General features: G+C 41.0%; 1 protein-coding gene across 2 annotated transcripts in view; it reads left to right on the forward strand.

Annotated features, from left to right (window-relative positions):
- Positions 1-2,127: 2,127 nt before the first annotated feature.
- Positions 2,128-14,664, forward strand: part of agbl5 (AGBL carboxypeptidase 5) — a 17,280-nt gene continuing 4,743 nt past the window's right edge. Inside the window, exons 1-10 of one of the 2 annotated variants that reach the window (XM_084406767.1) lie at positions 2,128-2,550; positions 3,758-4,002; positions 4,596-4,767; positions 4,936-5,105; positions 5,525-5,702; positions 8,259-8,437; positions 9,056-9,539; positions 10,111-10,280; positions 12,314-12,637; positions 13,416-13,600. In XM_084406767.1, the coding sequence (XP_084262893.1) occupies positions 3,803-4,002; positions 4,596-4,767; positions 4,936-5,105; positions 5,525-5,702; positions 8,259-8,437; positions 9,056-9,539; positions 10,111-10,280; positions 12,314-12,637; positions 13,416-13,600 (2,062 nt within the window). In that variant the 5' untranslated portion in view covers positions 2,128-2,550; positions 3,758-3,802. The remainder of the gene's footprint in view (positions 2,551-3,757; positions 4,003-4,595; positions 4,768-4,935; positions 5,106-5,524; positions 5,703-8,258; positions 8,438-9,055; positions 9,540-10,110; positions 10,281-12,313; positions 12,638-13,415; positions 13,601-14,664) is intronic. The other variant, XM_084406768.1, reaches the window with a different exon arrangement.

Raw genomic sequence — 14,664 nt, forward strand, 5'->3', positions numbered from 1 at the left:
CTCATTCCATCTGTTGTGTTGCAATTTTCATTGGGATTGAACCCAAATGCTTCTGTTTGAATGTATAAATACAATAATATGTGTGAGAAAGTATGGAAGCATAAAATTAACATCATATATCCTTTATTTGTGGATTTATATAAACATAAAGGTCTCGAGTAGCTGAAACGCTGTGTGTATTGTGTACATTCATAGTTGATACTATTCATCCAGTCTTCAATCCCTTCGATAGCTCAGTTGGTAGAGCGGAGGACTGTAGAGGTGATGCGCTGACATCCTTAGGTCGCTGGTTCGAATCCGGCTCGAAGGAAGACTTTTTTTTATTTTGTTTTTTTATTTGTAAAACGGTTAGTTCCAGTCCTTGATTCTGATTGGTCAATCGCGGTGTATTATTCACGACACGGCTATTACCGCTTCACCCAACGGTCCTATGTATCACTACACAACACCCATAGCAATCACTCTCAGCAACAAAACATAATAGGTTCTCATTGATAAGCTTATAGAGTAGATCGAGTAAGCGAGTGTACCTGCATTTACAGTAGATACAGCATTTTCCGTCAGGTCAGTTTCAGCCCTTTCAATATAAAAGTCTTTTCTACTGACTCACTCACTCATAAAGACAGTCTTTGCCGCCATCTACTGGCGAAATAAAGTAACTTCTGTTGCTGTTCGCGGTCAGGGTGGGACTATTTTTTTTAGTAGATCGAGTAAGCGAGTGTACCTGCATTTACTGTAGAAATAGCATTTTCATTCAGGTCAGTCCCATATTCTTAATAAAAAATCCGTTTGAATGTCCGCATCGATATCTTGTTAACGGGGTTTCCTGCGCGCTAGTCATTAGTTGAGTCTTTCTTCTCAGTGTTCACAAGTTTGACTCGTTTCAATATAAAAGTCTTTTCTACTGCCTGACTCACTCATAAAGACAGTCTTTGTCGCCATCTAGTGGCGAAATAACGTAACTTATATTGCTATTTACGGTCAGGGTGGGACTATTTTTTCCAGCGGAAGGAAGGCTTTAAGTGATTTTACTTAATGAAAGTTGCATCGATACATATTTTTATGGGGGCTTTAATATTTGTATTTCGTGGTTACCGTTTTATAAAAGCAATAAGGTACTCGAGGCTAGTGAATAAGTCACGGCTGAAGGGCAAGAATATAACTATGAAGATAACTATAACGATAAGCTCGCGCGCTGCGGTTTAAAAGTGTGTACAATGTGAATGTCACTGAACATGTTTTTGCTGTTCTTGTTGCATTTACAGGCTTTAACCAGCAGATGTCCTCAGCATGCTATGTTTTGAGTGAAGTTAGTGTAATGATAATCTAACAGTGAATTTAGCTGTAGTCAATATAGTAGTGAAGTAAAAACAACACTAGTCTTTCACCGCAACTTCAAATGAAGCAAGACAATGTTGTCGAAACCTGAGGTAATACGTCTCACAATTTATTCAGAAGGAATGAACGATTGTTTTCCATATCAATTTTCTTTTCCATATCAATTTTCTTTCTGAAAAGGGGGTTTGACTTGTCAAAAAGTGGTGGATTTTTTTCTGGACCTCGGCGATTTACTTCTCCAAAAATCGTTCCGAAAGTGATCCCAACGAAATCGTTTCACTATATCGTTATCGTTTTAGCTGTGTTGAGAACTCTGCTATTATTGAGAACGATCTTTTAGAACTATATCTTCATCGCTATCGTACGATATCGTCCTTGATGTGAACGGGCCTTTATTCAAGATACAGCACAGCCTCTCTTAACGTTACCTTATTGCTATCATATTTAATGTGCGGAGTTCGCTTCAGTTTAGCACAATTCTGATAACGGTACGAACATATTCTATAATACACAACCGACAATAACTAGTGTGCTACAACAGTTTCCAATGCTTATTGAAACCAATTAAGAAAATGTATACGGGTCCAAACTGGTTTGAGCTCCGAAACAGAAGGAAATATGTTGTTGTTGGGTTTTTTTTTTACATTTACTTTTTGTAGAAATGTAACTATAGTAGTGTTTATTGAGTGGAACAGACTGAAAGTGATTTTGACATCACTATATGGTTCAGTAATCGTTGTTTTGATATATAGTATGGAGTGAACATTGAAGTACGCGGGGGATTAGCTCAGATGGTAGAGCGCTCGCTTAGCATGCGAGAGGTAGCGGGATCGATGCCCGCATCCTCCACACTTTTTCTCTTCTGTGGCGGAAATAGGCTTCAATTTTCACCCGCGACGAGCTTTAAAAACTATTTAAGATCTTTTTGTATTATTTTATTATGGTTTACACGCACTGATCTATACAAAAATACCTCATTTATATAGATCAGTGTTTACTCGCCTTTTTTCCGGTTTACTACGTACTTGGCGTCAAACCAACCAATCGCTGCGCTCGAAGCTATCGCGTGCGCCAATCAGCTGGATTGCGCTGTATTCGCGAGCCAATCAGAAGACAGTGCGCCGCTCCTGTGAGTCAGGCTGCTGAATGACGAGCGGTTTGTTTGGGTTTAAAGAGTCGCCTAGTGATCGCTGACGAGGAAGGAATAAACAGGTATTTTTTCTAAACGCAACGATGACAAATGCATTCTTGCTTCGTTTTGTGTTTAGTTTTCTATGCTGCAAGCAACAGATGTGTTTCGTTAGAAACCAGCGCTGATTTTGTTATTAAAGAGCTGCAATAAAGCTAGCGAATGCTAATCAACACTAGCCGCTGCTGATGTGCATCGCCGTTTCAGCGACATTCAGAAATGAACATATGTTTATGATTCAGCAAGCGATAAAGAATGATACAGGTTCCTATAATATATTTGAATCACATAATGTCACCGAAACGGTACAGTGATGATCAGAGACACACACCGTGCTATTGTGTGATTATATCACGGGCACTGTGAGCAATATTATGCTATTATGTATTCTCAAAAAACAACAACAACAACAACGACAGTTATAGTAAATATATTAAATGCATTAATTAAATATTAATTTCCAGTACCGTGGTGTTACTATGGTTTTGGAGAAGTGTGTTGTTTCTGGAACCTCTAAAGAAAATGAAACTAGAAATTGTATTCATGTATAAAAAGGGAAAAAAGCTAAATGTGCAATAAAGTGTGAGAGAGAGTGTGTATATGTGTGTGTGAGAGTGTTTATGTGTGTGTTAGAGAGTGTGTATGTGTGTGAGTGTGTGAGAGTGTTTATGTGTGTGTTAGAGAGTGTGTGTGAGTGTTTATGTGTGTGTGTATACATGTGAGAGAGAGTGTGTGTTAGAGAGTGTGTGTGAGAGAGAGTGTATAAATGTATGTGTGAGAGAGTGTATGTATGTGTGTGAGAGAGAGAGTGTGATAGTGTGTGTGTGTGTGTGTGCAGAACAGGCACGTCTTGTTTGAAGGTGTGTGTGTGTGCGTGTGTTTGTGTGTGTGTGAGAGAGAGAGAGAGAGAGAGAGAGAGAGTGTATGTGTGTGTGTGTGTGTGTGTGTGTGTGTGGTGGGGGATTTTATTAGTCCTGAAACAGCGCTTGTCTTTCCATCACGATCATTACAGCTTCTCTCCTTCAGAACAGGCACGTCTCGTTTGAAGGTGTGTGTGTGTGTGTGAGGATCTTGGTCTTTATGGCTTTATTCTGAATGTTGAATCTTTGTCAGTGCTGATGTGTCCAGACTCAGGCAGGGCTGAAGGGTCAGAGGTCAAGGATGTCCTGTGTGTCAGGGTTTTCTTGTACACAGTTGTTCAGGTGTGTGTGTGTGTGTGTGTGTCCTCAGCTGTGGAGATGAAGCTGCTCGGCGCTGCATAACCTCCGTCTGGTCATGGAGTTCCGCTTTGGGAATGTGGTGTTCAGCTCCCGTTTCGACTCTGGGAATCTGGCGCGTGTGGAGCGAGTGGAGCGAGTGGATCTGGACGCTGAGAGTGTGCGTCCGGCCAACGCTTCAGTGCAGACACACGACTATGAGTTCAACGTCTGGACCAAACCGGACTGCGCCACCACAGAGTTTGAAAACGGCAACCGGTATGAAGCTCAATCACGCATCATTCACACACATTTTATTGCACGTTTTGCATAATTTAAATTTTTTAAATGTTAAATAAACTATATATTTTATTGCACGTTCTGCATAATATTCATTTTTTAAATATTAAATATACAATATACATATATTTTATTGCATGTTTTGCAAAATGTTAATTTAAAAAAATATATTAAATAAACACTATATTTTATTGCACGTTCTGCATAATTTAATTTAAAAAGAAAAATTTAATATACACTATATATTTTATTCACAAATGCAGAATTTCCTTTTTTTTTTTTTATGTTAAATAAACACTATATTTGATAGTTTCACTGGCAAACGAGTGTCACACACAGTTACCAGTAGTTATGTTTTCCCCATATCATCAGCATATCCACAAAAGTGTAATTGATTTATTAAATACATTTTTGGTTTCCGTCTTCCGCTAAACGCAAACTTTAATTTTCTGTCAGCGTTTTGGTAAAAGATGGCATCACTGATAAAAACTGAACCTCATTAACGTTCCTGGTTTTGCTGCGAGTGATTTGACGTTGACCTCATGACCTCTACAGCTCGTGTGCTTCCGCAGGTCGTGGTTCTACTTCAGCGTGCGAGGGATGTTACCGGGCAAACTTCTGAAGATCAACATGATGAACATGAATAAACAGAGCAAGCTTTACTCTCAGGGCATGGCTCCGTTCGTCCGCGCGCTGCCCGTGAAAACACGCTGGGAGAGGGTTCGGGACAGACCCACGTTTGAGGTTCACACACACTACACACTTACACACTCTTCAGGATAAATATACTTCTAACACATTGTGTCATTTCAGGCTCATGTCTAAAAATAATCTGCTATTTTTATCCAGTCATAAATAACTCCTGAATACATTTAGCTCAGTGTGTGTGTGTGTGTGTGTGTGTGCGTGCAGATGTCGGACAGTCAGTTCATCCTGTCGTTTGTTCACCGCCTGCTGGACGTCCGAGGCGTCACCACGTATTTCTCCTTCTGTTATCCGTTCTCGTACACGGAGTGTCAGGACATGATGCTGCAGCTCGAGCAGAAGTTCCTGAGCGCCACACACACACTGGGGCCCTGCAGGTACCTCACGCATCACCTGAGCGCCACACACACACACACACTGGGGCCCTGCAGGTACCTCACGCATCATCACTGCACCTGCACGCTTTTCATCTTCAGCAAACACTGTGTGCTTTATTGCACATTTGCATTATTTAAATTTTTTAGCCTAATGTTAAATATACACTGTATATTTAATTGCACATTTATCATATTTAGATTTTTAAATGTTAAATATACTCTATATATTTTACTGCACATTTTGCGTTATTTTAATTGTTAAATATTAAACTATATATTTTATTGCACATTTTCAATTCTTTTCTTTTTTAAATGGTAAACATTATATATTTTATTGGACATTTTGCATGAATCTTATTTCCTAAAAAGCACATACTCTCCCTGTAGCGTCTGAACTGAACGTGTCCTTCTCTCTGTAGTCCAGTGGAGAGCGTGTACTTTCACCGTGAGCTGCTGTGCCACTCTCTGGACGGGCACCGGGTGGATCTGATCACGGTTTCGTCGTGTCACGGTTTGCTGGAGGAGCGAGAGCCGCGACTGGACAGACTCTTCCCGGACCTCAGCACCCCGAGGCCGCACTGCTTCACTGGCAAACGGGTATCAGACACGGTTACACTTGGACAAACTAGTGCTGGGCGGCATGACCAAAAATCCTTTTTTTTTTTTATACCGGTTTCACGGTATATGATGTTATTATAGTATTTTTCAAGCATGACTGGGTGTTAACCACATTTTCTACTGATTGAGAGAGGAAATACTGCAGTAGATTGAGTTAGAATGCCCTGTTTTACTGTCATGAGTGAATATTGTAGAAAAAAATCCACACACAGGTTTGCAGTGTTTATAAAGATGTCCAGCAGGAGGCGCTGTACAAGCAGCAGAACGGTTTCCACGGTAACGGCTGTACACAATGCGGTTTCCCCGGTAACGACTGAACACAACGTGTCTTCCTTGGTAACTGCTGTACACAAGGCGGTTTCCCCGGTAACGACTGAACACAAGGCGGTTTCCCCGGTAACGACTGAACACAAGGCGGTTTCCCCGGTAACGACTGAACACAAGGCGTCTTCCTCTGTAACGACTGAACACAAAGCGGTTTCTCCGGTAACGACTGAACACAAGACGGTTTCCCCGGTAACGACTGAACACAAAGCAGTTTCCCCGGTAACGACTGAACATAAGGCGGTTTCCCCGATAACGACTGAACACAAGGCGGTTTCCCCGGTAACGACTGAACACAAAGCGGTTTCCCCGATAACGACTGAACACAAGGCGGTTTCCCCGATAACGACTGAACACAAGGCGTCTTCCTCTGTAACGACTGAACACAAAGCGGTTTCCCCGGTAACGACTGAACACAAGGCGGTTTCCCCGGTAACGACTGAACACAAAGCAGTTTCCCCGGTAACGACTGAACACAAGGCGGTTTCCCCGGTAACGACTGAACACAAGGCGGTTTCCCCGGTAACGACTGAACACAAAGTGGTTTCCCCGATAACGACTGAACACAAGGCGTCTTCCTCTGTAACGACTGAACACAAAGCGGTTTCCCCGGTAACGACTGAACACAAGGCGTCTTCCTCTGTAACGACTGAACACAAAGCAGTTTCCCCGGTAACGACTGAACACAAGACGGTTTCCCCGGTAACGACTGAACACAAAGCGTCTTCCCCAGGTAACGACTGAACACAAGGCGGTTCCCCCGGTAACGACTGAACACAAAGCGGTTTCCCCGATAACGACTGAACACAAGGCGTCTTCCTCTGTAACGACTGAACACAAAGCGGTTTCCCCGGTAACGACTGAACACAAGACGGTTTCCCCGGTAACGACTGAACACAAAGCGTCTTCCTCGGTAACGACTGAACACAAGGCGGTTTCCCCAGTAACGACTGAACACAAAGCTGTTTTCCCGGTAACGACTGAACACAAGGCGGTTTCCCCGATAACGACTGAACACAAGGCGTCTTCCTCTGTAACGACTGAACACAAAGCGGTTTCCCCGGTAACGACTGAACACAAGGCGTCTTCCTCTGTAACGACTGAACACAAAGCGGTTTCCCCGGTAACGACTGAACACAAGGCGTCTTCCTCTGTAACGACTGAACACAAAGCAGTTTCCCCGGTAACGACTGAACACAAGACGGTTTCCCCGGTAACGACTGAACACAAAGCGTCTTCCCCAGGTAACGACTGAACACAAGGCGGTTTCCCCGATAACGACTGAACACAAGGCGGTTCCCCCGGTAACGACTGAACACAAAGCGGTTTCCCCGATAACGACTGAACACAAGGCGTCTTCCTCTGTAACGACTGAACACAAAGCGGTTTCCCCGGTAACGACTGAACACAAGACGGTTTCCCCGGTAACGACTGAACACAAAGCGTCTTCCTCGGTAACGACTGAACACAAGGCGGTTTCCCCAGTAACGACTGAACACAAAGCTGTTTTCCCGGTAACGACTGAACACAAGGCGGTTTCCCCGATAACGACTGAACACAAGGCGGTTTCCCCGGTAACGACTGAACACAAAGCGGTTTCCCTGGTAACGACTGAACACAAAGCGTCTTCCTCCGGTTTCCCCGGTAACGACTGAACACAAAGCTGTTTCCCCGGTAACGACTGAACACAAGGCGGTTTCCCCAGTAACGGCTCATAAACGCTGCTTTATCAGGAAAGAGAAAGAAAGATTCAATTGAAATAACATTGAAACTTTTCTAAAGACCGTCAGTTCACTTCACATACATTCATATAAAAACACCCGCGCCATGTTTAGACTGTGAAACGTGCAGTGCTCATGTTTATTCAGCGATGTCAATGCCAACCACAAACAGATTTTCCAAAAGTGTTGATATTGTGAACCAATGTATGGGAAACACTGTAATGTAATTGAATCCTCTCCATGTTCACCGTCAGGCTCAGTAACACACACACATCTGAGCAAGACAGTGAGAAGACCCTCTCACACAGTGTCGCGTTCCCAACGCTGTTAAAGCGACATACACCGGGATTGCGGTATATAAAAAATTAATATCATAACAAAAATAATCACCGGTATTCGGTGTGAACCGGTATACCGCCCAGCACTAGCACAAACTCACCAGCAGTTCCGTTCCCGTTCCTCATCCTCTCCTCCTGATGTGTGTGTGCAGGTGTTTTTCCTGAGCAGCCGAGTTCATCCTGGAGAGACGCCGTCCAGTTTTGTTTTCAATGGTTTCCTGAACTTCATCTTGAGTCGGGATGATCCGCGCGCTCAGACGCTCCGCAAGATGTTTGTCTTCAAACTCATTCCCATGCTGAACCCCGACGGGGTCGTCAGGGGTCATTACAGGTCAGAGGTCATCTGTGTGTATTCAACATTAATGACGATTTCGTGCTACAATTAATCAATTACGTTTTTAATTGAATCAGTGTTTTTAAAGGTGCATTGTGTGATATTTAGGAGGATCTGTTGACAGAAATGCAATATAATAAACATAACTATGTTTTCAGTGGTGTATAAAGACCTTACTTAATGAAGCGTTATGTGTTTATTAGCTTAGAATGAGGCATTTCTCTCTACACACACCGCGGGTTCGCTTACATCGACATGTTTCTACGGTGGCCCTGAACGGACAAACGCGTTTCGTCACTATGTTGTTTTTCGTGTAAAGAAGCGAGCTAAAGTCAGCGAATAAAACACTGACACAATGATGAACAAGTAACAATAATATTCGCAATAACATCGTTTTACTGAATAATAAATAAACATAATTTCTTAATTTATCTTTGTAAAGAAACCTCATTGTTTAACTGGCTACTCTCTGCTGTCTCAGACGACGACATCACTTCCTGTCGGCCACCGTAACTTCTGTTGGGTGCAATTCGCAAACTCACCACTAGATGCTGTTAAAACTTACACACTGCACCTTTAAATGAATTTAAATGTAAGTGTTTTATGTGTTTGCAGGACGGACTCCCGCGGTGTGAATCTGAACAGACAGTATGTGAACCCCAGTCCAGATCTGCACCCCTCCATCTACGGCGCCAAATCTCTCCTGCTTTACCACCACATGCACAATCGCCTCGGCAACAACACTCCCTCCGCCCTCAAAACCTCCAACCAATCAAACACCACTCTTCCTGTGACCACGCCCACTGAGCTAGAGCGCTGTCTCAACCAGCGCAACGAGGCGGAGCGAGGAGACGGGCCAATCCCGATGCAGCTGGAGGAGAGCTGGGAGAAGGGCGGAGTCGAGAAGGAGGCGGGGCCTTGCGATGAGAACCAATCGATGCAGAGCAGAGGCGACGCCCCTGTAGTGACAAGCCCCGCCCCCTCTGAGCAGATCCCGCCCCAGGAAAGCGGAGTGGCGTATTATATAGACCTGCATGGCCACGCCTCCAAGAGAGGATGCTTCATGTACGGCAACAACCTGACGGACGAGAGTCAGCAGGTGTGTGTGTGTGTGTGCACTTTCATGTATTTTTTTGCCTAAAATTTCTAGCCATAAAAATACATTTATTCTTTGTTAAACATTCAAATTTAATCAGTTGTTTTAAATGTTTTAAAATGTTTAACTGTTATAAATTTAATTGATCATTTTTAATGTTTTAAATTTCATCAATTATTATTTTAAGTGTTTTAAATTTAATCTGTTATTTTCAATGTTTACAATTTATTCAGTTATTTTTAGTGTTTAAATTTAGTCAGTTATTTTAAATATAATCAGTTATTTTGTGTGTTTTAAATTTTTTCAGTTATTTTAAGTGTTTAAATTTAGTCAGTTATTTTAAATATAATCAGTTATTTTCGGTGTTTTAAATATAATCAGTTATTTTCAGAGTTTTGAATGTAATCGATTATTTTCAATGTTTTAAATTTAATCAATTATTTGAAATATTTTAAATGTAATCAGTTATTTTAAGTGTTTTAAATTTTATCGATTATTTTCAATGTTTTAAATTTAAGTTATTTTAATTGTTTTAAATTTAGTTAGTTTCAATTTTCATTTTCCTGCTTTCCAGGTGGAGAACATGTTGTATCCGAAGCTGATCTCACTAAACTGCGCCCATTTTGATTTCCTGGGCTGTAATTTCTCTGAGAAGAACATGTACGCCCGCGACAAACGCGACGGCCAGTCGAAAGAGGGCAGTGGACGTGTGGCCATTCACAAAACCATCGGCCTGATCCACAGGTACAGACCCAGGACCAAACTCAGTCAAATATTAAAGGGGATAGTTCACCCAAAAATCTAAATTAGCCCATTTACTCGCCCTCAAGCCATCCTAGGTGTATATGACATTCTTCTTTCAGACGAATACAATCATATATAGTTATATAAAAAAATTTCCTGACTCTTCCAAGCTTTATAATGGCAGTGAATGGCCAGTTTCTGTTTTAAATCTATAAAAGTGCATCTATCCATGATGCATCTATCCATCATAAAAGTGTATCTATCCATCATAAGTGCATCTATCCATCATAAAAGTGCATCTATCCATCATAAAAGTGCATCTATCCATCATAAGTGCATCTGTCCATCATAAAAGTGCATCTATCCATCATTAAAGTGCATCTATCCATCATAAAAGTGCATCTATCCATCATAAAAGTGCATCTATCCATCATAAAAGTGCATCTATCCATCATAAGTGCATCTATCCATGATAAAAGTGCATCTTTCCATCATTTATCCATCATAAGTGCATCTATCCATCATAAAAGTGCATCTATCCATCATAAAAGTGCATCTGTCCATCATAAGTGCATCTATCATGATAAAAGTGCATCTATCCATCATAAAAGTGCATCTATCCATCATTTATCCATCATAAAAGTGCATCTATCCATCATAAGTGCATCTATCCATCATAAAAGTGCATCTATCCATCATTTATCCATCATAAAAGTGCATCTATCCATCATAAAAGTGCATCTATCCATCATTTATCCATCATAAAAGTGCATCTATCCATGATAAAAGTGCATCTATCCATGATAAAAGTGCATCTATCCATCATAAAAGTTCATCTGTCCATCATAAGTGCATCTATCCATGATAAAAGTGCATCTATCCATCATAAAAGTGCATCTATCCATCATAAAAGTGCATCTGTCCATCATAAAAGTGCATCTATCCATCATAAGTGCATCTATCCATGATAAAAGTGCATCTTTCCATCATTTATCCATCATAAGTGCATCTATCCATCATAAAAGTGCATCTATCCATCATAAAAGTGCATCTGTCCATCATAAGTGCATCTATCCATCATAAAAGTGCATCTATTCATCATAAAAGTGCATCTATCCATCATTTATCCATCATAAAAGTGCATCTATCCATCATAAGTGCATCTATCCATCATAAAAGTGCATCTATCCATCATTTATCCATCATAAAAGTGCATCTATCCATCATAAAAGTGCATCTATCCATCATAAAAGTGCATCTATCATCATAAAAGTGCATCTATCCATCATAAAAGTGCATCTATCCATGATAAAAGTGCATCTATCCATCATAAAAGTTCATCTGTCCATCATAAGTGCATCTATCCATGATAAAAGTGCATCTATCCATCATAAGTGCATCTATCCATCATTTATCCATCATAAGTGCATCTATCCATGATAAAAGTGCATCTATCCATCATTTATCCATCATAAGTGCATCTATCCATGATAAAAGTGCATCTATCCATCATAAGTGCATCTATCCATGATAAAAGTGCATCTATCCATCATTTATCCATCATAAGTGCATCTATCCATGATAAAAGTGCATCTATCCATCATTTATCCATCATAAGTGCATCTATCCATGATAAAAGTGCATCTATCCATCATAAAAGTTCATCTGTCCATCATAAGTGCATCTATCCATCATTTATCCATCATAAAAGTGCATCTATCCATCATAAAAGTGCATCTATCCATGATAAAAGTGCATCTATCCATGATAAAAGTGCATCTGTCCTTCATAAAAGATGCACTTTTATGGACTTAAAAAATATACGGCCATTCACTGCAATTATAAGGCTTGGAAGAGCCAGAACATTTTTTAATATAACTCTGATTGTATTCGTCTGAAAGAAGAATGTCATATACACCTAGGATGGCTTGAGGGCGAGTAAATCATGAGCTAATTTTCATTTTTGGGTGAACTATCTCTTTAAAGCGCTGTGACGTGGGTTTGAACGAATGTGTGTGTTTCCTTGTATTTAGTTACACACTGGAGTGCAACTACAACACGGGGCGTTCGGTGAACACCATCCCACCCGCCTGTCACGATAACGGAAGAGCCACGCCCCCTCCGCCGCCCGCCTTCCCGCCCAAATACACACCTGAGGTGTACGAACAGGTGGGGCGAGCGGTTGCCATAGCAGCGCTGGACATGGCGGAGTGTAACCCGTGGCCGCGGCTAGTTCTGTCTGAACACAGCAGCCTGATGAACCTGCGCGCCTCCATCCTCAAACACGTGAGGAACAGCAAGGGCTTCGCGTCCGACAACCGCAGAAACACGAAGAACAGCAGCCCACCTAAACCTGCGTAAGACCCTGAAACCATAAAACTTTTAAAGTCAATCATGGTATCCCTTAAAACTCACCTTTGATCCGCAAAATGACATATTTAAACGTTTATGCCTTAAAAATCTTGACTGTAACTCGACACCCTTGCCTCATTTAGCATACATGGTTCTATGAATATGCAAATTGTGGTGAAAATCCAGCTTTTTAATGTTGTTTATGTGTCTATGTGGTGTTTTTAATATGCTTTAAGACAAAGCATGTGTAAGTTCATAAGTCGACACCATTGCTGAGTATTTCCTCCTTAAACTGCAGTGAACCAAAGACAGTCTCAAACACACGCTTTGAAATCGCTGGTGTTTCTGACGTCACAAACTACCTTGTAACCAATCAGATCAACGTGTGATCGTCAACCAGTGGATCTCTGAGCTGAGTGAGTGAGTGGAGGCGGGGCTCATTTGCATATTCATAGAATCGCGCATACTGTCGAGTTACATTCAATGTATTTTACGGCATAAACGTTTAAATATGTCATTTTGCGGATCAAAGATGAGTTTTAATGGATACAATGATTGACTACAGGGGGACTTCAACTGAAAGTTATAAAATAAACATTAAACTGCTTTATTTAGTTTAACTTGATGTACTAAAATAACTAAAACTGAAATAAAAATTAAAGAAAGCTTTATAGACATAGCCAATTAAAACCTGTAATATTTACCTTACCCAGCTGCTGACATGGCATCTCTTCTACCTTCGTCCTGATGGATGTTTTTTGATCTCGTTGTGTGTTTTCCCAGAAGCCTGAGCATCTCTGCCTCGGAGAACTCGCTCGCTCGGACACACAGCATCGCAGATGTTCAGGGATCCCGGCAGACTTCGTCTCAGATCAAGAGTTCTCCCAGCTTCACCTTCGGCAGCTCGGCCTGCGCTCACGGCCCCGGCGCTCACCGGCCCCCGCACAGGAGCCTGGGGCCCGTCAGAGGTCAGGTCACAGTCTGGGACACAATACAGTGTGGATGATTGACTTGTGCTGGCTGAGATTGGGATTGTGGAAGTTTAGGATAAGAAATCTCTCAGGCCTTATCTTTTGGCTTGACAAAGCCTTGTCTAAAAGTTTGAAGATTTAATCAAAGAAGTCAATAAAATGTTGAAAACATGTTCTAATGCATTGTAAACATGTTTTAGCATGTTGCTAACATTGTTAGCATTTTTGTAGCATGATTTAACATATTGCTGGCATTATTTAACACATTGCTACAGCGTGCTCAGCATGTTTTCACATGAATTAGCATGTTGCTAGCATGATTTAACACATTGGTAGGATGTTTTAGAACATTGCTAACATGAATTAGCATGTTGCTAGTATGTTTATGTATGTTACTAACATAACACGTTTGTAGCATATTTTTTTATCATGATTTAACACATTGCTAACATGTTGTTAGCCCTATTTAATACATTGCTAGCAAGTTTTAACATGTTGTTAACATTATTTAACATGTTACTAGCATGCTTTACCATGTTGCTATCGTGATTTCAGACATTTTACCATGTTTTAGCATTTTGCTAGGATGATTTAACATGTTGTTAGCATGATTCAACACGTTGTTAGCATGTTGCTAAGATTATTTAACATTTTAGCATGATTTAGCACGTTGTTAGCATGATTTAGCATTTTGTTAGCATGTTGCTAAGATGATTTAACATTTTAGCGTGATTTATCACGTTTTTAGCATGATTTAGCATGTTAGCATGTTGCTAAGATGACTTAACACGATTTAACATGTTGCTAGCATTATTTAGCATGTTGCTAGCATGATTTAGCATTTTGTTGGCATGGTTTAACATGTTGTGCTAGAAAAGTGGTCAAGCTTTGCTAGTGAAATATTTAAAAGTCTTATTGTGCAAAAGTCTTGACCCCCTCAATGAAAGTCTATGGGACTTTTTGTAGTTTTGATCTTCCGTTTAACGAGAATCGTAAGTCAGATCAGTAAGGAAACATACAGCAACCCGAGTCTGAACAGTCTGACCAGAGTTTGGTGGTTG

Source organism: Rutilus rutilus (assembly GCF_951802725.1).
Source record: "Rutilus rutilus genome assembly, chromosome: 4".
Lineage (NCBI taxonomy): Eukaryota > Metazoa > Chordata > Actinopteri > Cypriniformes > Leuciscidae > Rutilus > Rutilus rutilus.